This window comes from Lissotriton vulgaris, chromosome 6, assembly GCF_964263255.1.
Source record: "Lissotriton vulgaris chromosome 6, aLisVul1.2, whole genome shotgun sequence".
In the NCBI taxonomy this organism is placed as follows: Eukaryota; Metazoa; Chordata; class Amphibia; order Caudata; family Salamandridae; genus Lissotriton; species Lissotriton vulgaris.
Window position 1 is genome coordinate 1,477,554,704 of NC_141694.1, and position 23,730 is coordinate 1,477,578,433.

Consider the following 23,730-nt stretch of genomic DNA (forward strand, 5'->3'; position numbering starts at 1 on the left):
AGGGTTAGAGAAAGGACGCAATTTATTGCACTTTTGAAGGACAGACAACTGGCAGACTATAAAAATTACATTAAAGTTTACAGTTAGTCAGGCAGACAAGTGTGTCCAGGGTCAAAGTCAGTAATGTATCGGCGGCTGAAAGAAAGTCCTGACTCCCCCACCCAACCCCTAAGCAAGCTTCACATAACAGATTAACAATTATCTTTAAATAGAAGAATCACTGAAGTAGAGCTCAACTATTTACAGGGAGCCCAGAACACAGCACAGCTGCTATTCTCTGGGTTGGACAGGAGACAACATGAAACAGATAAAAGCAGAGCTATCCACCTGCTGTGTTAAAGGTAACATCCTCTTTACGTCAGAATGTTGGATATGCAAGTGTACTAATAACTTGGCCGAACAACAATCTGCTGATTAAACCTTCCTTTATAAATAAACGGTCAAGAAAACTACAAAACTCAGATAAAAGGCTTCTAAATATACACAAAGACTGAAGCAGAAATCCAAGGAAGGCAAAGCCTTTTGAGCAGGGACTAAGTTTTGGAATTCATTCCTGAAACATCCAAAGGACACAGTAGAAATGGGCATGCAATCCCTTTCCAAAACTACAGCGACTAAAGTAGCAAATTACAAGACCTGTGCTAAGACCAATGGGCAGCATAAATGTAATCAAACAAATTACAATGTTCCACCTCTTACCTGAAATGAACTGCTCCCTGTCCTCAAGCAGGTAACGGATCAGAAAATACCTAGACAGCGAGTATCTGATGTATTCTACGGCCAAGACCGAGTATCATCTGAACTCAGGAGTACAGAAGCACACCCGGCATATCAGTTAAGAACACAAAAACTACTACACAAATTGGACATCCCAGATGAAGCTCGATGCCTTCATGAATTGCCTGTGGATAAACGTGTGCCCGGCAACAAAAAAAGTAGCCTGTGCTCAAAAGAGACTATTAACAGGGACTGGTGTAAAGGAAGAGAACCTGTCAGGTACCCAGTCATTGAAATTCAGCAAGTCATTAATGACAAATGCAGAAACTGAGGCCAGAATGCTTCATGAGTCACCAAGGGGTCAAGAAGGACGAGCTCTCAGGCGCCCCTCTAATTCGCAAACAAGAGACCATGGTTTGCTACCAAGTGTCACAGCACTGCTGCTTGGAATGACTAGATTTGCAGTCTCCAAACAATGCCCGAAAGCAGAACAGATGTTCCAAGACAGTGCTCCATCACTTCTTGCACAAAAAGCATGGCGAGTAGAAAATAGTTGGGCGGAGTATCCAGATGTAAAAAAAAAAAAAAATTAACATTTACAACGGTTAAACAGACATTTAAATGAGCTACTGGTTTACTACAAGGAAATCATTTCAATACTAATCCGATTTCTCCTTGACAAAGAGGGATATCCTCCTATATGAACAAATATTTAGGTTTTAATTATTATAATGAATTTTCCAGTATCTATGATTATGTAAATAAGTGTTTGAGAACTTCTAGAAAACATTTGAGAGTTGACCAAAAAAAATATATATAATATATATATATAATATATATATATATATATATATATATATATATATATATATATATATATATATATATATATATATATATATATATGAAAAACGCATATTTTTTTTATTCGTGCCCATTAACAGAGTTCACACTTTCCAGAAGCCAGAGCAAAAGACTACTATACATGGATGGTTTCCTTTACATTTATGCTTGGGCCCTTCCAAAGGACGTAATCCTTTCTCAAACGCAGAAAGTTTGGAGAGCCAAGATGAAACGAGGAGTACAAAAGGCAAATATTAAGAAAGACCATCAACTAGCAGGCGAGGGGAGATGGATAATATGTGGTCTAAAAGTCTGTAACCTCTACATGGGAGCAAATATTTGAATATTTTGTCAGGCCCCCTCCTTCCCCCACCTCATTCGCATCCAGTGCAGATACTAAGGAAGCACAATGGCACACTTGCCTTCGATCATTCTCGCATTGGCCACAGCTTTGTTTACAGACTGTCCAACTAGGCCTACTCCAAAAAACTGAAGCAAACATTCAAATCAAAATGTGGCCAACAAGGCAATCGCATTACTGAGCTCCCCAGGTTCTGGTAAACATACGATAAATAGGAGTGCCACTCCACCTATCCTGTGCACTTAGCCATCCATGTGGCAATGCTTTAGGACCGTTAGTCATATGTAAGTGGGTCACTAGCTTCCCAAACGGCATTATCTTGTGCTTGGTGTATTTGGACATGACGAAGGGTAAGCTTTCTAGGGAGATGAAGTACCTACTGCATGGAAGTGGGAGATCAGAACTCGACCTTTGAATAAAACTACTCGTGCATAACTGAGTTGTATTCAGGATGCACACTCCAGATCAGAACATATATCCAAGTGATAGGGGGGTGAACATGCAGTGCCGGTGGTAGACTCTTCAGTGTTCAAAATGTCAGACAATGTGTCGGCTTTGGCCTAATTGCAACATTTTCCAAACTCCGGTAAAAAAAAAAAAAAAAAAAAAAAAAAAATCACTTTTTTTAAAAAACACGTTTCTGCAACTAATGACTTACGTTTCAGCAGTGGGAAAGCAGAGTCCTCAAGTTCCATTACTACACCCTCCATCGCGGTCATCATGGGAGTGATGTCCAACAAAAGGAGGGTTATGGGCTGCAGAGAGAAGGCACATATTAAGGCAAATAAAAGGAAGCGCTCATACACCACGGCATATAGTAAAGGCAAGCAAACATACAGTAGCTAGAAGGAGCAATACATGGGACTTTAGGAACAGACTTCTTTACCCAGCCAGGCATGGGCGTAGTACAAAAATAATGGGAAAGTGAAGTCCCAAAAACAGTGCAGGTTTTACATTTTATTTGGCCTTTTATAAAGCATGATCTTTTAACAAATGGCAGTTCAATGCTGTACACAGCAACAGACTACACAGCCAACATAAGACTAGAATACTGTGAAGCGCTTGAATTTAAAAAAAACATTAAGTCAGAGTTAGTGGAGTAACTTAGATGACAACGCATTTCGAAGTGGATTTTGTCAGGAAGAGTTAAGTCTGCTGGGACAATCTACTAACACTACAAAACAGTCTCCACTTACCATAAGAACTGTAGAAAATGGAAGTTAACTCGTTTGTTTTTCTACTACATTTAGGTGCAGGTGAAACCACTTTAGTGATCACCCATTTCAAACTGGTTATAGCTAGGCTATTATACAAAGTCCACGATAATGAATGGCTTGCGATTTAGATCTGCCAAAAAAAGGGCACCATTTTTTGGACTTTTATTTAACCAGCCCACAGAATTAGAGAGCATGTAGTAAGACACAGTATGACTCACGCCCAAGGCAAGGTGTACAGATTTGAATTAGCCTTCTTAAAACCCAATACCCGGCATTATTATTTTAGTAAAGAGTTTCCTGGATTCAAACACTTCCAAGGTTACAATGCATTACTAAACTACTGAATCACGGTTTGTTTGCTAGAATTAGCATCTACTTTAATCAACCGGTGTAATCAAAACATCTAATTTCCTATATCGTGTAAGATTCTGCTATCCCCCCCCCCAAAAAAAATTAGAAGACCACACTCGCTTTAACAGAACATCTGCTGAAATGTCTGTTCCATAATAACCCCTCTCAGCGTTTTTGTAAAATCATAAGCCACGATCAATAACATCAAATCTCATTTCAGAAGCTTGTTACACACGCACACGAGTTGACCAAGTAAGTTTACTTGAGAATGGGCCATTTTGCTCCCAGAAAGGAATCTGCACCTTACCTTTATTCTGCATTTCTTGGAGTAGAGAAGACTAAACGGTGTTAGAGTTCAGAGATCTACAGCAAACAATGTCGGTCATGCAAACACAGGTCTATGGCATCGTATTGCATTGTTGACCAATGCATCGGAGTCCCACTGCCCCAGTGTTCGGGTTATGTTGGTGGCATTGCAACGGTTCTCTATGTCACACGCAGCTAAATTGATTTGGAGAGCAGGTGTACCGATAGGTGTAGGGTCTTTCTGGGCCTGCAATTTTGCCTGGAATAGACCATCTAGTAAAAAACGCTTCTAGTGCCAGATTTCTTTAGCAGTAGAGCAGATGCCAAATATCAGAAGTAATGGTGTGGTTCTAGCAGAGCGTCTGAACTGGCAAGACACCCTACTCATGGTAGATTGACAAAACAAAAAACAAGTGTAAATGGGGCAGAGTGTCTTGCCTGGACCATCTTGTGGCACCATATTGACCTTGCCCTGGGCAGAAATGCCAGTCACCACATGGGCAACAAGAATGCTAGCATAAAAAGTCAAAAATAAAAAACACACACCTTAGCCTATCATAAAACATCTAATTTTTCTTGGTGAGGCAGGATTACTCCAAGACCCCGCCCCTTAATAGTTTCTGAAAGCCCTTGAAATGCAGAGTTCCGTGAAAGCAGTCCATTTTTAGGGATGTGAAGTTAGAAACTCATTTTCAAAGAAAAGTTAAGCTAGGTTTTGCAATTCGTTCTCGGAACTGACCGTAGACCTGCCCTGCGAGAATGGAATCTGTTTTGCATGGAGACAGACTGCGAGAGAAGAGCACCAAGGTATTACTACAAAAGGTGAGACTCAGAGAGAGTCAATCAATATTTTTTAAATGAGCTTTGGAACCAATTTCTTCACCAGTTTTCTTAGTGACGCGATGTCAGGCGGGGGCTTGGGGCTCAAATAGTGGCTTGTCAAGTGTCGCTGACTTGCTGTTAATTAATTAGATTACCAAAACCCATTAGGAGGATATATTTAGCCGCCGTAAAAGAAAAAAAGAACACATTTTTAAAAACACACGCGTTATCCAATTTCTGGTAGGAGAGGCTTCCGGCCGTCAACGTATATGGCCATATCTCACAGCCCATCTCAGGATAGCAATCTATTGTTTTTCATGCGATGTCAGCCTCATGTTTTCTCCACGATCCGGGGAACGAACCCTCTCCTGCACGATTAACACGGGCTCTGCAGGTTTGGGATCCGCAACTATACTGCACTCTTGCCATTTCCACTTCAATAAAGACAATTCCCCCAAGTCTCATTTGAAGGGGTTAACGTTAGGGCATATCCCATAGTTTTGATAATAGTGGCGTCATCATAGCCACCCAAACAGTGGTCGCGTTTCAAACTTGGGTTGTAATCTAAGAATTGTCAGGTTTATTGTACACACACTTGAACAGGACTGCTTGAAATCCTGAACGCATTATACGGCCATTTAACCCACAGCCAGCCTCAATCGGTGGAATCCCAATCCTCGAACCTAATCTGTTGTGCTTTATAGGGAGCAAACACAAGGAGATGATGGACGAAGCGCTGAAACTTTTCGGACACTCACCCCCAGACACAGATCTGGGTTGAATCCATCATCGTTCTTTGGCTCATGCTTGGCAGTGCGAGCTGGAGGGTAGAGATTGATTTGCATATAGCTGGGTCTGAACTGGGGTGGCGAAGGGGGTTATAGAGCGATCATGGATTCAACCTAGATTTAATAGTGAATGTGTGGGAGGGGGGGGGGCGGTCTGAAAAGTCTCAGCACTCCATCCATCCCCCATCCCCTTATGTGTGCGCATTATATGGAGTCGAGAGAATGCCAGATGCCGCACAAAAAGGCAGGGACACTCTAGGCCAAACACGCGTTTTAACACTCAGGGCATTTTCCTGGTGGGTTGTAGACCGGTTTCGAAATGACAGGGGCACCACTGGTAACACTCACTTTCCACAGAGGGGAAAGGTAAGAAAAAGATGGAGGGTGGCGTTTGCTGGACCATTTTTTGCCTGGGGGGGCTTTTGGTTCCCAATTCCAGCCTGTAGTCTACAGGGTCCCCATTTGCACGGTTTAGATAAGTGTCCATTCTGAGGGAATATTCCACACTTTCTTTCAAAGGCAGCCTTTCCCACAAGATAAAGTTAAAAGCTGCAATTGGTAATTACGTCTCACCTTTTGCTGCCCCTTTCTAATGAAATGGGCCATCCCTTACCAACATCCCATCTGGCCCTTCTAATCACTTTTCTGTTAGTGACTTTTCACTTCTTAATCATCCTGCCCTTTGATCACCGTTTCTCCACAGTCAGCTGTTCGTTCCATCCCTAGGATACATGCTCGCTGCAGGCAAGGGCAGGTAGCATCTATGCATGTTACTCTAGGGTATTAAGATACATACAGTGCTTGAAATGGAAAAACAAGTGCAGGTACCCTATAGCAGAGTGCCTGCTGGTTTCTGAGAAGTGTCGGTACTCTCCCTCAAAACCTAAAAAGTGCCAGTACTCCGTACCGGCCCATTTAAAGCACTGAGTACATACATCCCTACGTGCGTCCAAAATGGTGTTGCCAAATTTTTCAGGGCAGTTATGTACGGATCAAATCTTTGGCTTCATTTTAGAAGGGGATTTTTTTTCTTTAAATGAGTGCCCTTTAAAGATCTTACTTGTAAGCATTTGCAACTAAAAGTCCAGAACATGGGAGATGCGCTACAGCTGCAACTAATAGAACTGCCAGGGCACCGCAGGACAGTTGGCCATTTTCTAGGAATCACTGCCGGCCCTACCACAGATCCACCCTTAATGACACTGCGCAGTTAGTTAGCTGCATGGTGGACAAGTCATAGTTCACAAACTAGCGCCACATGGGATCTGGCATTCTTCACTTCATCACCTAAAGAACGGGCGGAGTCTAGAACACTTCCAATATATATATTATAGGAGCCCTTGAGAGGAAACACGATCTCAGACATAATACTGTGCCAGCAGCTTATTGCTTATGTGGCCAGAATACTCAGTCTGAGCATCCCCCAATAGCACACCCACAGCAAGTCAGTAAGTAGAGAAGTCAGCATAGCAAGGAGATAAAGGACTATTAAAATAAACTCAGGACAGCCCCACTAACAGATGAGCCAGGCTACATGCAAGTGCTTTCTGTCAAATCCAATGTTCAAAATCCAAAAGTTCACAGCAAGCAAAATTCCAGGAATAAATTTATTTTCGATTTCTGAAGCCTGCTTCTGGCTCTTCGACACTCTATATTAAGACGCGATGGTGTGCATAACAAAAATGTCCACATAAAGTTTAATCTTCAATTTGTATACTTTTATGGATAAAAAATGCTTTTCGGCTATTAAAAGCAGACTTGGAGCCCACAAGGACCTCCAGTAACTTCTGAGTAACATTAAAGATATTGGTTTCACTCCCTTGAGTTTTTACAGAAAGCGTTTAAACAATCTGAGTTATTGCTTCAATTACCCAGTTCAATGGCATTCAATTAAACTACGAAAGCTTGGTCAGCCCACCAGTATTGGTAAACTCTGGATTGTACAGATTGGGAACAACAATTGACAAAAGTTCCATAGGATAGTGAAAATGCACTGTACGACTCATTTGTGAGAAAGACCTTGATGACCGCTGGCTCACAAGGACAACTACTGCTAGGCCATTTAGGAGAAATATGGACTTTTGGCCATACTTCACACAGTAACCAACTACGTTAAATGTACATTTTATGGGTTAAAGCTCCAGTGGTCCAGTCAAGTTTTAAAAATGAAGGGTTCAGCAGTCAGACGAGCCTGCTGCACCAGTTTAAAGCCATGGGTTTGCACTTCAATATTCCCTTCTACCGCTGAAGAAGTCGGATATCACATTTTGTATTTCTTCAGGTTGTGTAGCCTTCAGAGCAAATAGATGGGCAGGGAAGTTTCCAGTGCAAAAGAGATTAAACAGATTTGGCTTTTGAAAGAGGTGACCAGTCAGTCTAAGAGTTCTCGAAATTACTTTGAAACCTGAGCCCAATTCCCCTCACCAAGAAATCGCCATCTCTGGGCTCTAGAACTATCAAATAGCCTTTCCATGTGTCACAGAGGCAGATCGTGTCTGCTTCTTCCTTCTTCCAAAAAGATACAAATAATCAGTAGATGGCATCCCTATCCGACACAGGAGGAAAACAGCTCTGCTCGCAGAGGTTCTTAGCCACTTGCAGCACCTGGGAGTGGAGCAGAGTATGGTGAGAACGCACACAAAGACCAAACTGAATTTTAGCAATGTGTCAATTCAAAACTGGACAAGTGTGCAGATGAGTAACCCAAACAATACCTAGGACAAATAAAATTTAAGTAAAATAAGGATTCCGCCCTATAATCTCACTTTGAAGTGATCCTACCATATCGTCTGCTCAATACAGCCAGTGAGAACTATGGTTTTGTGGGTAGCTTGGACAACAGAAACCAACGTGGCCTACCTAACAAAAGAAAGCTGAAAAAAACAAAACAAAAAAAAACAATTTCCAATAGGATAGTTCCATTCACAATTTTTTTTTTTATTTATTCAGAGGCTGCCAGCTGAAGTGTGATTCAACACAAATCACATGTATCTTTGGGAATGTTGGACAAGTTTCAATAATAATTTCAGTTTTGGGCAGAGCAGTAAATGTGTTCCAGAAGTATCACAGTGAGGAAGTTTACAAAGTATGGTGCGGACACTGCAGGTTAACATCATTTTAAGTACACATAGGAGGAAAGATTTTTAACCATGCCCTCAAATCCATATAACAGCACTCAATGCTGCGGTCAGCATTTCTATATCTACACGAGCAGCAAAGCAACCTTGGCCGTTTGCCCTGCTATCCTCGGACTCTTTGTACCTAAAGTCGTGTTTGAAACTAAACAACTAAAGCATACGGTTCACACAGCTAAACATTAACTCAGTCTTGTATTTTTGATGGAATCTAATGGACGCTGGCTGGAGAACAGTGAAGTCAGAAACATTAACTCAAAGGAGAAGCAGGCAACCAACAATTCCTGATACATCGAAAAATCACTCACACACAGGCATTACCTGCTCCTTGCCAAAGACATCTCCCTTGGCAATAGATGGCAGCAACGAGTAGACGATCTGACCAGCAGCGCCAGTCACCAAAACGCGCAGCGAGTCAGACTGTAAAAAAGGAAAAATACATAAAACACAATGCATACACACTATACGGCCTAGCAATTTATGATCTTGTAAATAGAAATGCAAATGCTTGTCATGTGCTTGCTTCAAAGGGAGCTGTTAAATAAAAATAATCTATACTTTTTTTAAAGGATGTAAATTCTGGACAAATAATCATTGAACAAGGGGAGAAAAAAAATCAATCTATCTTGAACACGTTGGATTGGCTGTGGGATTGAAACTCAAATATGTATACGCTACAATCCCTCCATAGAATAGTAAGGGAACCATTAATCCACTTCTTCACTGTTACTGTCTCACACGGAGATCAATGGAAAAACTGAAAATTAAACTAGTGCTCTTAATGCAATGAAAAACTAATTTGTACATAACAATTGCTACCTTAAGTGATACAGTAAACGCAAACTTGTGTTATACAAGCGTGGATCAGGAACCAAAAGCATTCTGTCAAAGTGCTCAATGCCAGCCCTGCTCATTGTTCATCTTTGTCTTTCCCGCCATTCGGAGTCTTTATGGTCTCTCGTTCTGTGTCCTTTCTCCATCACCTCTGCTCATGCCCCTCGATTTAATAAACTCTAGGGAGCTGGAGAAAGAATAACTGAAGCGCTAGCCTCGAATGGCTCAAGCCACCACGAGACACTCCACCCCTCCCCAACACAATGAGATAAGTGGACAGGCCCCGATATCATGTATATATATATATATATATATATATATATATATATATATATATATATATATATATTACCTACTGGCGGTCGCCAGTAGGTAGTTATAGTTAGGATTTTTTTCAATGTTAAATCTCAAAATTCTATTTGGAATAACTTTGGCGCCGGTTGACGAATCTGCCTCAAAATTTCCTCAAAATGGCCTCGCGGCGTTCCGGTCCTTCCCTGAAAGTTTGGGGGGGATTCGTCAAGCGGGGGCCGAGATAAAAGGGGGGTCCCAAAACGCGTTTTCCCCATGTTAATTTCCATAGGGTGGTCGATTTCACTTTTAGCCCGAACGGCTGAATGGATTTCCACCAAACTTGGCATAATTGTAGGGACTGGTAGCCCGATGTGCCTTTGCTATGTCTCAAGATATGTGCTCCAGTGGATTTTGAGTAATTAAGGTTCAAAAAAATATATATATCTATAGCAGCGCTCCGGTACGCGCACCGTGCGCTTACCGCGACTTGCGCGCAGAAAGCTGATTGGCTCTGGGCTGTCTGTAAACATTCTAAACAGTCCGGAGCGGCCGCCATCTTGTGTCTCGGTAGGATCGAGACACGAGAGGTGGCCAAAACAAAGAGGGAAATGACCATAAGGGGGCAGAGTAGACCCCCTAGGTTTGATGTGGGGGCCATAAAAGGGCCCCGCGGAGCAAAAAAAAAAATAAAAAAAAAATTTTGATTTTCGCGGGGTGAGCGCCCGGTACGCGCACCGGTACGCGCACCGGTAAGCGTACCGGTAAGCGTACCGGTAAGCGTACCGGGGAGTGTACCATGGGGAAAAAGAATGACAGTTTTAAAAGTAGCTGTTTAAAAAAAAAATGTTTTGTTGTTTTTTTTATACATACACATACATATATATATAAATGCATATGCATATATATATATATGCATATATGTGTATATGTGTGCGTGTAGAGAGAGGTAGAGAGGTAGAGGTGTAGAGGTAGAGAGGTAGCGGTAGAGAGGTAGAGATTAGTAGAGAGAGAAGAAGAGAGAGGTAGAGAGGTAGAGAGTAGAGAGTGAGTAATAGAGAGTAGAGAGTGAGTAGTAGAGAGTAGTAGAGAGCAGTAGAGAGAGTAGCAGAGAGTGAGTAGTAGAGAGTAGTAGAGTGAATAGTAGTGAGTAGTAGAGAGTAGTAAAAGTAATTTACAATCGTTCGGAATATCGGTGTTTGGGCAGATATGATCCAGGGACCCCCAGTATGCAAGGGGAATTAGTCCCCCCCCTACAAACGCGCCAGTGGCCTGCATTGCAGAGAGGTGTAACAAGGGTGTGGCCTCATTACACTTCTCTGCAATGCAGCTCCCTCGCGCATACTGCAGGCTCCTGGTGGACCAGTTGACCCCAGGGACCCCCAGTATGCAAGGGGAATTAGTTCCCCCTCTGCAAACGCGGCAGTGGGCTGCGTTGCAGAGAGGTGTAACAAGGGGCATAGTCTCATTACACCTCTGCAATGCAGCCCCTGGCGCATACTGGAGGTTCCAGGTGGGCTAATTGGCCCCCAGGGGCCCCCAGTATGCAAGGGGAATTAGTTCCCCCTCTTCAAACATGCACGGGGGCTGCGTTGCAGAGAGGTGTAAAAAGGGTTGTGGCTTCATTACACCTCTCTGCAATGCAGTCCCCTGGCGCATACTGGAGATTCCTGGTGGGCTTTCAGGTCTTATATAGTTAGGAATTAGCATTAAAAAAACCTTTGAAATTCACTGAAAAAACCATAGGTTTCACACCAGTTATAGTTAGGAATTAGCATTTAAAAAACCTATTAAATTCACTGACAAAACCATAGATTTCACACCATTTATAGTTAGCTGGAAATTTTACTGACATAAAACCATTGAAATTCCCACGTTATAGTTAGTTGGACTCACTATAACTTGCGCGCCTGTAATGCACTGCTGATGACGTCACATATTACATCACTCATGACATGGTCAGTGACATCACTCATGACATCACTGATGACACCATCCAGTGAATGTGTGTCTTTCTGAAAAATAAATTTGTTTTATATATGTATTTGTAAAGGTCGATGGAAGAATAAATGTTTAAATAGGTGTGTAAATGGATGTTTTTTTAAAAAAAAATTGGTTGGGTATCTTAGTGAATACATATATTAGCAAGTATTGTTTAAATATTTAAATGTTTGTATCAGTGTTTCTCTTTGTGTATAAGTGGCTGCAGGGGTTGGTGACTGACTCACTGTTTGTATGTGTTTTGAAGACAGCATATGTGCAGGACTGTATGGGTGGACGAGTGTGTATATGTGTGTGTTAGTGAGTGAATGACTGTCTCACTAGTGTCTTAATTAGTAACGACATATGTTTTAATCTAGTATATGTGAGTATTGATGTATATAAGTGAGTATAGTATATATAGTGAGAGATTGTAGAAGTTCCTGTTTAAATAAGTATGTGTTTCTATAAGTGATTGTTTAAGAGAGTAAGTATGGGTAAGTTTCCTTAGAAGTAAGGTGGTAGTGTGTGTATAAATGTATATGCAAATAAATGGATGTTCAATAGTTTATTTGCATGTGTGAGTATGTGTGTGAGTAACTTTTGGATGACTGCTGATGTGTAACAGGATGTATAGGTGTATCACTACATATGATGAGTGAGTATATATATGAGTGACTATATAGAACTGTTGGTGAATGAGTGGATGTGTATATAGATGGTGGAATTACTGAATTGGTTGTTGTTACTGGTGGGTATCTCCATTTTTTTGAAAATGTTGGTTTCTATTTTTGAATATGTGTTTCAAGCGTTACATTACACTGAAATTAGGTCTTTCACTCTGTCACAAGGATGGTGTCATCAGTGATGTCATGAGTGATGTCACTGACCATGTCATGAGTGATGTAATATGTGACGTCATCAGCAGTGCATTACAGGCGCGCAAGTTATAGTGAGTCCAACTAACTATAACGTGGGAATTTCAATGGTTTTATGTCAGTAAAATTTCCAGCTAACTATAAATGGTGTGAAATCTATGGTTTTGTCAGTGAATTTAATAGGTTTTTTAAATGCTAATTCCTAACTATAACTGGTGTGAAACCTATGGTTTTTTCAGTGAATATATATATATATATATATATATATATATATATATATATATATATATACACACACACACATATACATATACACACACATACATACACACACACACACACATTTACTCTAAGCCAAACTGTCTAAGAGACAAGACAGCCACTGATGCTGCAGGAGGACACCAGCTGAAATTCGCTACAACGCGGACTGCTAGCTCAGGATACTAAATGTATTTTCCTTAATTTACAGAATTATTAAAAGCACACTGAAATAATCTAAATTCAAGGGGGAAGCCCAATGGTCAACTTAAGGACCAATTAAAAAGAATCTTTGAACCTCTTGCAAACTTAACTTTAAGTTTGGCTCCTAGATGAGAGCAGGTCGCTAGCTGGATCTCAAAATATGGTTCGGAATATAGGGGAGGGGATCCGGAAAAGGTTTGCTGTGTTAGTTAGGCAAAAGTCACTGCAAACTAGACCGGTTTTATTTTATTTTTAAAACACCCTCAAAGCAAGCAGGCTCTGCAAAACACAACAAGCACATTTGTAAAGTGCAGTTCACCCGGTGGGGATGGACGTTAATTGTTACCCAAATCAGTGGTACACTCGTTGTCCACCTTGAAAGGCAGAATAGACCAGCTGGGATTCGAACCTCTGGCAATGAGGATACATACAGCTCCCTGAAGAGGATGCACCGATACCAAGGCACCAGACACATCTACGATACTTAAATTCCTGCTGGCATGCAAATTGGTGGTTTACAGAATACCCCGATTAGTATCATATAATAAAAAAAAAAAAAAAAAAAAAAAAAAAAACGCCCCACCCACCCAGTCGAAGGCAAACCTTAAGTGAACAGGAAACGTTAGTCTCTGAGCAAAGTGATCTTGAGCGTGCAAAAAGTTCAATAAAAGTCAATTATAAACAGCCATGGTTTCTTAGTGGTCTCATCAGGATAGCCGTTTTTACAATCTAAGGAGATGGAAATTACGTTCAAGGACAAACACCTACTTTAGGAGAGGAGCTGCATCAAGTTTATAAAACTAATCTTATACACAGGGAAAGAGCCTGCGCTGCACGAGAAGGTTTTAGTTCCTGCTACTGGTTTGCATCAATCCACTTAATTTGGCTATACAATTCATTTAATTTCCATACCAAACTGCATCATATACTTCGGAAAGCAAGCAAACAGTTTAAACACATTTTTTGTAACCATCAAGATGCATAAATCAGAAAATGCAGACCACGTGTGTTCTTGTAATACTGATTCCACTTAAACCTCTAAGGAAACGGAGTTCATGTCAACAAGGCAATCTCTGAAAATGTATCAATGCAACAGGTTAACTTGTTAAAGTTCTGCATACAGAGTAATGCCCGGTTACTCCCCTGTAATATTCATTACTCCTAGTCCTAGTATCCCCATCCCATTCCTTAACCGTGAGCAGCTAGTCTGCTCCACAGAAACTTAGTACCTAGCCGAGCTTTTGCAGAGAAACATCCTGAGAATACCAAAGAAAACAATCCCAGAAAGCGAAACAATCACCCCAAAGAAACAATGCAACCCAGGGAGGGAGGGAAGGGCTCAGGAATGGGACGGGGAGACCAGGACTCAGAGTAATGACTATTACCGGTGAGTAACCGGGCATTACCTCCTCGTCCTGTCTCCCCGTCCCATTCCTTAACAGTGAGCCCATACCCAAGCACACTGCGATTGCAAGAAAAAACAGACCAAAGAGTGCGAGAAAAACAGGTCTATTTAATCAACAGAAAACAGTACATATTACAAATCATGAACCGCAGACAACATGAGAGCCAAAAGCATCAGAGGACGCCATCCCCAACTGAAGACGATAATGTGAAACAAATGTATGGGGAGCAGCCCAAGTGGCAGCATTACGAATGTCCTTCAAGGAGGACCCTTTGAACATGGCCCAGGAGGATGAAACGCCCCTGGTCGACCTACCCTGAACAGAAGGGAGAGGACAGTGGTCAGATTCGTAAGCAGAAACCACAGCACCCTTGACCCAACGAGACAAGGTGGACAAAGAAGGACGAAGACCCAGCCCAGAGAGGCCATAGGTGACAAACAAGGAATCAACCTTACGTAAACCAAAGGTCCGCTCCAAGTAGATGCAGAGAGCCCTCAGCACATCCAATGAATGGAGGACCACCTCCTCAGGAGAGGCAGGATCCGGAAAAAGACTGGGAGAACAATATCCTGACAGTGAAAAGACGACAACACCTTAGGCAGAAAAAACTGACTGGGACGGAGAATGACCTGGTCAGCGCTAAAGCGCAAAGGGGGGAAGGGGGGGGGGGGAGCCATCAAAGCCCCAATCTCACCAACCCTCCGCCCAGAAGTAATGGCCACTAGGAAAAGAACTTTAGCAGAGAGGAATTTCAGGGCCACAGAGTCCAAGGGCTCGAAAGGGGGGCCCGTGAAGGCCTGGGGAACCAAGGGAAGATCCCAAGCAGGCACAGGAGAGCGAGAAACAGAACACTGAAGCAGGCGAGCCACCAACTGGGAGACAGAGGACACAGAGGACCCCCGAAAGGCAAGAATGGCAGCCCACTGTGCACGCAGGGAAGAAACCGTAAGCCCCAAGACGAAACCATCCCTCATGAACTCAAACACCCTCACAGGAGGCAGAAGAGAGACCCTTCCCAAGACACCAGGAGGAGAAATTCTTCCAATGACTGGCATAGGACTTCAAGGTGGAAGGGCGCCGAGACAACTGGATACACCGGGCAACCCTGACCCAGCAAACTCAACCTCTCAAGTGCCAAACCCCCAGCTGGAGGCTGCGCAGGGAGACAATCACGAGAAGAGGAGCCGGCAGAGGGGAGGGACACAGGGGAAATCTCCAATGGGGGCAAACCGACAAGGTCAGAAGCAGGGGAAACCAAGACTGAGTAGACCCTTCTGGCACTACTAGGAGAACTTCCGCCCGGTCCAACCGAATCTTCCGGAGGACCAGGTGGAATCAAGGCAAACGGAGGGAATGCAAACAGCAGCCCCGGCGACCACGGAACTGAGAAAGCATTGGTCGCCCACGCCAACCGGGAGGGAATGAGGCTGAAAAACCGAGGAAGAAGGGCAGAATCATCCGAGGCAAAGAGATCCATCCAAGGATGGTGGAATTGGAGGACAATTAGATCGAACAGAACAAGGGACAGACACAGAGGAGGGGGAGCGGGGGGTGGGGGGGGGGACACACCCTCTTCCAAGAGTCCGCTTGCCCATTTTCGTCCATGGAAGATAGACCGCGGTCAGAGAAAGAGGCCTCTCTGCCCAAAGCCCGATCTTCCTGGAGAGGAGAAACAAAGACAGACACATGCCCCCTTGTCCATGGATATAAGCCCGAACCACCTGGTTGTCGGTCTGCACCGAGACAGCCTGACCCTGAAGGAGAGGAGCGAACCACTGAAGAGCCAACCAAACTGCCCTCAACTCCTTCCAGTTCGAGGACTGGAGGGACTTGAAATGGGACCAACGACCCTGAGCCTTGGCCGCACCCAGCACGGCACTCCAACCCAAGGCACTGGCCGTGGACAACACAACCACAGTCCGAGGAAGAAGGAGATCGAATCCCCGGGAAAGAGACTGAGGGGACAACCACCATTGGAGAGCCACCCGAATCTCCGGAGAGACAGGAATCAGAGTCTCGTAGTCCAGGGAGGCAGGATCCCAGTGCGACAGGACATGATGTAACAGGGGATACAGATGCAGCCTGGCCCAAGGAATGAGATGCAAAGAGGACGCCATCTACCCTGACTCCGCAACCAGAGACTGGCGGACACCTGGGACTAGGACAGAAGCCAAGAAAGGTGATGAAACAAAGTCAACTGGCGCACCACGGAGAGGAACACCATGCCCAGATCCATGCAGAAGAGAGCCCCCAGGAACTGGGAGGGCACCAGGGAGGACTTCCGGTAGTTGATGAGGAACTCAAAAGAACCCAGGAGAAGACACCTGGTCCTCATCCAACGCAGCCTGTGAAAAAGAAGGAGAAACAATCAACCAGTCATCCAGATAGGGAAACACCTGCAGCCCCCTGGAATGAAGAACACCCACCAGAGGGGCCAAGAGATTGGTGAAAATTCTATGGTGAAAATGCTATGCGCCGAGGAAAGGCCGAAGAGGAGCACCCGGAACTGGTAGTGACGGGAACCCACAAAAAACTGGAGAAACTTCTGGTCCGCCGGATGGACAGAAACGTGCAGATACGCATCCATTAGATCCAGGGTGGCCAGGAAGCCCCCTGGAAGCACCAGAGGCAGGATGGACTGCAGAGTAACCATCTTGAATGGACAATGGAGAACGAACCGATTGACCCGCTTCAGTTCCAAAACAGGACGCAGATCCGAAGTATCCTTCTTGAGACCAGAAAAAGGATAGAATAGCAACCCTCGCCCCTTTCCAGAGGAGGAACCTCCACAACAGCCTTTTTCTCCAACAGAAGCCGCACATCCGCCAACAAAGCCTCCCTCCGCAAAGGAAGACGGGAGGAGGAGGAGAGGAAAAATCTATCCGGCAACCCTCCGACACAGTCCGAACCACCCAGGCATCCGGAACTGACAACCACTGGGACAGGAAGGACTGGAGGCGACCACCAACTGGCAAAGGCAGATAGTCATTGGGAAGAGGAGGAAGCGGTGACAGCAACACCGGCAGGGGCCTGGGACTTAGACACCTCCAGGGTTCCCCTGGCCACGACCCCTGCCTCGAAAGGGCTGCGAAGCGCCCAGGGCAGGAGGCCCAAAGGCGCGATGGTAGCCAAAACCACGTCTCCAAGAAGGAGGGCGGACAGGAGCCACAAGCTTGCGATTCTCTGCCGATTGCTTGACCATCTCCTCAAGCTGAGGACCGAACACCTTGGAACCCCCCAAAAGGCAACTTAAGGAGGACCGATTTCTGGGAAGACTCAGCCTTCCAGATATGCTGACGTGCAGCGATGGAAGCACCAGAAGCAGCCACCGCCGTACTCAAATGGTCAAAGGAAAGATCCGATAAGTACCGCACCTGTAACTCCATCATAGACAAAAGAGGGGTGGCATCCTCACCGTCCTGCAATAGAAGAGACAGAGACTGAAAATCCTTGAGGAGCAACTGGACCATGTAGTTAGAATAGGTAGTCGCACTGACAGAAAAATTTGAAGCAGCATATGAATACTTCACCGCCCCCTCAACACGCTTATCCACAGAGTCTGCAGGAAGGGCGTCATCCGAGAGGACCAAACCCTGAGAGGAAAGACCAGCCATCAAATTGTCGACCTTCACAGCCTGAGGAAACTCAGCAGCAAAACCCTCCAGAGGGTAACACCTGGACAATAAGCGAGGGAAGGCAGCCTTATCCACCTCCTTCCACTCGTGATCCAGCACCTTGCGCACAGCACCGTGCAACGGGAAGGAGTCAGGAGCTGGCTGGTGATACTGTGTAAAGAAGTCATCCTCCAGAACATCCGTAACAGGAGGAGAGAAACCCAAATTGCCCCGCACATGGGCGAAGAGGCCAGAAAGCTCAACACCCCCGGGCACCCTCATCAGGAACAGCCTTTGGATCCACAGGACCACGAGGCACTTTAGAAGGAGGCCCAGCAGCTTACCTAGCCAGGAAAGCAGCAGCCACCGCCTCATTAATTAATAGGCGTAGGGCATCCAGAGGGGCAGTAGAGGACGAGGCATCCGAGGCCATGACTGCAGCGAACAGCGTCCAAGAACCAAAAATACGCACTCACAGAGGACGAGAGCATGGAACAAGGACCCCAACTTGAAGGAACGAAGTCCTGAGGACTCGAGCTCCCGTGGGACCAGGAAAAGGGGGCCGGACTACAAATCACAGCCGGAAACCCGAAATTCGCCACCCAGGATCCAAAACGGACCAGATGCGCCGTAGAAAAACACTGCCGCGACCCCCTGCCCGCTAAAGCAGGGCGACCCGGGATCGGCAACGAGAACGGCCGCGACCTCCAGGTGAGCACAGACAGCCTAAGCGGCCACTAAAGCGAACCGCAACGAAAGGCACAACAGTAAGGGGGCAAATAAACAAAACACAAAAAGGCGGCCGCTAAAGCACGCTGCCGCAACACAATGAAAGAGGGAAAAAAAGGGCAACACTCACCCATAGCACAGCTAGGCAACCGAAAGCAAACTGAAACAGAAAAAAAACGAACAGGGTGTTCCTCTCCGGCACTTCCCCCTTGGTAACGTGATAGTGACGCCATGTTGGGGAAGTGCAAAAGCTCAGCTAGGTAATAGGTTTCTGTGGAGCAGACTAGCTGCTCACTGTTAAGGAATGGGACAGGGAGACAGGACGAGGAGGTAATCTGTGCATCCCCTGGCAGATCAGCAAGCAGGGGCTTGTTACGCAGTGCCAACACCCATGCTGGCCTTATGCCAGGCCCTGCTACGTGTTCTAAGGCGAAATGCGCTTAATATGGCTGACCTGAGACAAAAGGTAATTCTTCACTCATACGCAATAGAAGACTCACTTGAGCACGATCAACACGAAGTACATTGTTATTTTGCTAAATGGTTATAGTACCTTTAACCCTTGCCCCAATGTTGGCATTTGAAAGAAAAGTTGCATAAATCATACGTGGGACATCCTCAAAAATGCCACTTCTCAACGAGGGGTGTTTATTATGGACCCCCAATAAATCTAAATAACCTAAACGTGTGTTTGGGGGGGGGGGTGGTGAGCTGGCAACTGCCACTCCTATAAAGATAATTCTATAATGTTTAGAAGGAACATTCGAGACAACACTCAGAAGTGACAACAGAGTTACTGCTCAGTATTACCTACGGATTTAGAATATTCTGCAAAACACGTGGCACTATTTGATACCATACCTTATTTTTTTTCCTCCGTTACGACTATCTTTTCACTGCTGTTAGCGGTTACTGGAAGGCCTGGACTAAAGCGCAATACTTCATTAATCTCCATATACAAGAGGTAACGTATGCATGAATCGGTATAGCTACAGAAAGTTCTAATAATGTCTTAGTGAGAAGAAAAATCTTTAAAATCTAAGAGCACACGCTCAGAATCTCAGATTTGGAATGAGGCAAGGCTGTTTGCATTGAGGCGCTCTCCCAACTGCGTTATGACATATGGATACAATAAAGAGGCAGAACAAACAGGCACCCTGCGTTCCCTATAAAATTAAAGTCGCTTATTCGAAAACATGACGAATTGTCAGCTGTATAGTCGCAGCAGGAAACCTATGGTGACAGAGCGCTATACAAGTCTCTCCTAAAATAAGATAAGATGTTAATTTTTGTAATGCTTCTTCGTTCTTTAAATGAATAGCATTGCGGGGTCCGTAAGCGCTGCAGAGGAAACATTGAATACAGTCGGCAGTACAACTACACAACACCGCAGACACCCACAGAACACAACTCTTCAAACCCGTGCATGCCCCAGGAGTGCTAATCCGCTGCTGATCCAGGCTGAGTCAGGACTTACGCCTTCCCAGAGCGTGCAGCCTCGGGATCTGCATTGCTACGGATCCTAAATCCCTGAAATAATAGCAAACGTCATTACGCCTAAATGTCCGAAGATTACAGAAGAACGCCCACTGACCATGGTGCGGATGTATTCCCGGAGCAGGCGAGAAGTCTATTCAATCGGCGGCTGCAACCTCCACACTGGCCCAGGTCACCTCTACGGGATCAGGAGACGAAGGAGACAACCGGCAGCAGAACGAACGACTTTGAATGGTATTTGACCGCGGACGCACACTGTACCGGAAATGAGGAGAAAAGGGGGTTGTAGTTTTATACCGCCACGTCTGTCGTCTGTTTCAAAGCGCCATGTGACAAAGAAAAACTACATTACCCAAAAGGGGGTAGATAGGGGGCTTGGCGACCCATAGCGCGCTGGGACATGTAGTGTAGTATTGACATTGGCGTGAATGGAAACGTAGTTTCTCCCAGGAATCAACATACTTAAAGTCATGTGAAATACCGCAGCACGCGTCACTCTCTGGATTAAGCAATTATCCATTTGGAAAACGTGAATTCATTCATTGCCCTTCCTCGCTGACAACGATCGGATCGAGAGCTGCATTAGAGAGCATGCATGTTAGCAGTGGCGGCTGGTGACATTTGAAAGTGGTGTGGCGTAGCGCGCGTACCCGAACAAACCCCTCCCCCCCCCCAAAAAAAAAAATGTCTTTATGTATGAACTGGCTTCGCCGTCCATGCTGGACTGTTCCCTTTGGAGCAGGGTGAAGATTGGAATGCGTATAGCTGGGTCCAAAAGGTGACATGGTGTGCACAAAAACAACGAATTGGAATGCAGCATGTGTAATCACCTGATGAATTCAAGAATTCCATCCATCACTTTTTTGTATTCTTTAGGATGTTTATTGAGGTCATTTTACTTGAATCTCCTAGTTACTCATAATAGAAAATCGCATGAAATAAATACAAAAATTAAAAAAAAACTGCACGATTTTTAAAGCAAAACTACTAATCCCAGAATGCAACATCCTGTTATCTAAATCGATGAACCAAGTTGAAGGCGTCACACATTAGATGGTTTTACTTAGCCACAAAGAAAAGGTTAAAGTGTGAAATAAAGCATATGCGTGACGGTCTGTGCACTTCCAAAAGTGTGCACACGCAACATCTTGTTATTTTGATAACAGGAGTCTGCACATAGGCGGGTAACGGGTGAGTCTGGTTTGTGACAAAGGGTGTTGGAATTCTTACTTACACTGTATTGGTGGTTTGCTCGAGAGTGACACCAATGCTGGTGCTGTTGTATCATAACAATTTTCACCAGTCTGCCTAGAAATTTATACTCGGGTCAACTACGCTGTCAGAATGGTGTCAAATGTGTCATTTTATTTGTCCAAAAGACCACCTTTCATTCTAAATCGGTGTCCTCTGCAATCCCCTTGGGAACCGCAAAAAAGCTGTCTCCGTTGCTTATCAGCGCCAGGACTGGCTGTGAAGCAGGCAGCGTAACTCCCTGCCCCATTCGGAGAGCGGAGGCTGCGGCATGAGGCAACCCTCGGTCTCCCAAGGGGAGGCTACTGCGCATGTTCGGGCTGGTCAGAAAAATGACCAGCCCAAAGCAAACATGCGCGCCAGCGCCAGTAGCACTGCTAAGCAGCGTGAGCACGCACGCTCACAACAACCCGATCAAGTACAGCCCCATCCCCTTTCTCCCCTATAAGCTACATCTGGTGCGGCCGGTGAAGTTTCAGATGGCGGTGCGCATTGGTTGGTGGGGCAACGCCCGAACGCCCCAATGGACGCACCGCCGCTGCATGTTAGCTGCGCTCTGCAAGTCCTGCGGGGCGTAATTAAAGGAGTGAGGTTGGGATTTTTGTTTAAAATGTCCTTTGGCAACTAAAAACAAGCACTGGCAAAGCAAATAAGTCACGCCTATGCCCTATGCAAGATCTTTTGGCTTTGTCAGTGTGTGTGTTTTTTTAGCCATGCTGTAGAACAGCACAGCTGCTGTGCACTGTATAGTATGGCCTCATAGTATTGTATGGCATAGCCTCATTGTATGGTATGGCCTTTCATTGTTTGGTATCGACTGGATTGTCAATACCCAGGTCTAAAAGGAAGATCACACTGAAATCATTGGATGACTTCAGCTGAGCTATTCCTGTAATAACTGGAGAAGTCATCATAAGCCACCCTGAAGTATGCCTATAGGAAGAAATATTTAAATGAGATGACTGGACTCTTTAGAGTCATCACAAAAACTACTCTAGGATGGTGTTCTGATGACTCCACTGGCAGGGAGTGATTACCTTTTACAACTCCACGAATACTAATTGACAACTTCAGGATGAGTGAGAATTACTCCATGATGGGTTCTATACAATTTAAGAATGACTGCAGATTACTTTAGGATGATTCTACAACAATTTCAGGTTTACTGTCGATTATTCCTGGATGATCCTATAACCGCTTCAGGATGAAAGTTTATTGCTATGGAATGATCCCATGACAATTTCAGGATGAGTGTGGATTATTCCTGGATGATCCTATGACAGCTTCAGTATGGCTATTGATTACTTTAGAAAGGCCCCATGATATTTTCAGTATGAGTGTAGATTACTCTAGGATAATTTAATGACGACTCAAAAATGAGCATGGATTACTCAAGATTATTTAAGGACAACTACAGAAGGAGTATGGATTACTAAATGATGACTACATAACGACTTTCAAATGATTGTGAAATACTCTTGGATGATTTTAAGCCAAGTGAAGGCCAAGCGTAGATTATTCCCAGATGATTTAATTTATAATTTAGAATGCCTGTGGATCACTAATAAATCTTTACATCCGGCCTCTGCTGAACAATGTATCTTTTACATCACACCTCGTGACCGGGCTTGGTCCGAGGGTATAAATAAACGGGCCGATATCGCATGTGGTCTTCCGGCCAACACATATACTCTGTGCGCTGTGTCCAGTTATTATCCCTGCTTAGGCCGTTACTCCCAGTGCATGTCCAGTGCAACCCGCCCCTCTATATTGGCGACGAGGTGTGTGTACTGGCGCACTGAGCGTCTGCGCCGCCCGATCATCCAGAGGCATTGGTGCCACCTGCTGCGGCCTACCGGCGCAGTGAGACCTGCTGCTGGCGCTCCAGAACTCCCCCTGCCTACCTGTGGTCGGGATCGGAGCGGCCGGTGCCCTGCATGTCTCTGCAGCTGTGTCAAGAGCGTGCTTGGCGCTCTGCTTCCCGCTGGAGCTGTGAGAGCGTGGTCCGTGCTCCGGCCGTGAGGCGCGCCTACTGGCAGCAGGGAGTAGCGTGTAAAGACGACGTCTGCCCGGCAACACACCCAGCAATCAAAATAAGGTGCAGCCTGCAGGGCGCTGGTCGTGGCTCGAAGGAGAGGCTCTGGCGCCGACACAAGGCCGTCTGTGAACGCCTGAGGCAGTAAAGGGGTAAATCGCGTGATCAAGCCCAGTGGGAGGCATGCTTAAGAGACGCTCATTCCCCACGTGTG

At 45.0% G+C, this 23,730-nt stretch overlaps 1 protein-coding gene across 2 annotated transcripts in view; it reads right to left on the reverse strand.

Moving 5' to 3' along the window:
• MDH1 (malate dehydrogenase 1) overlaps positions 1–20,495 on the reverse strand; it is an 82,032-nt gene extending 61,537 nt beyond the window's left edge. The window contains exons 1-3 of one of the 2 annotated variants that reach the window (XR_015296671.1): positions 20,328–20,467; positions 8,861–8,959; positions 2,580–2,676 (exon numbers count right to left, since the gene is read on the reverse strand). Coding sequence is in view for 1 of the 2 variants with exons in the window: in XM_086927621.1 (XP_086783747.1) it covers positions 2,580–2,676; positions 8,861–8,959; positions 20,328–20,330 (199 nt within the window). In the remaining variant the exon portion in view is untranslated. Of the gene's footprint in view, positions 1–2,579; positions 2,677–8,860; positions 8,960–20,327 lie in introns of both variants that reach the window. The other variant, XM_086927621.1, reaches the window with a different exon arrangement.
• Positions 20,496–23,730: the final 3,235 nt, after the last annotated feature.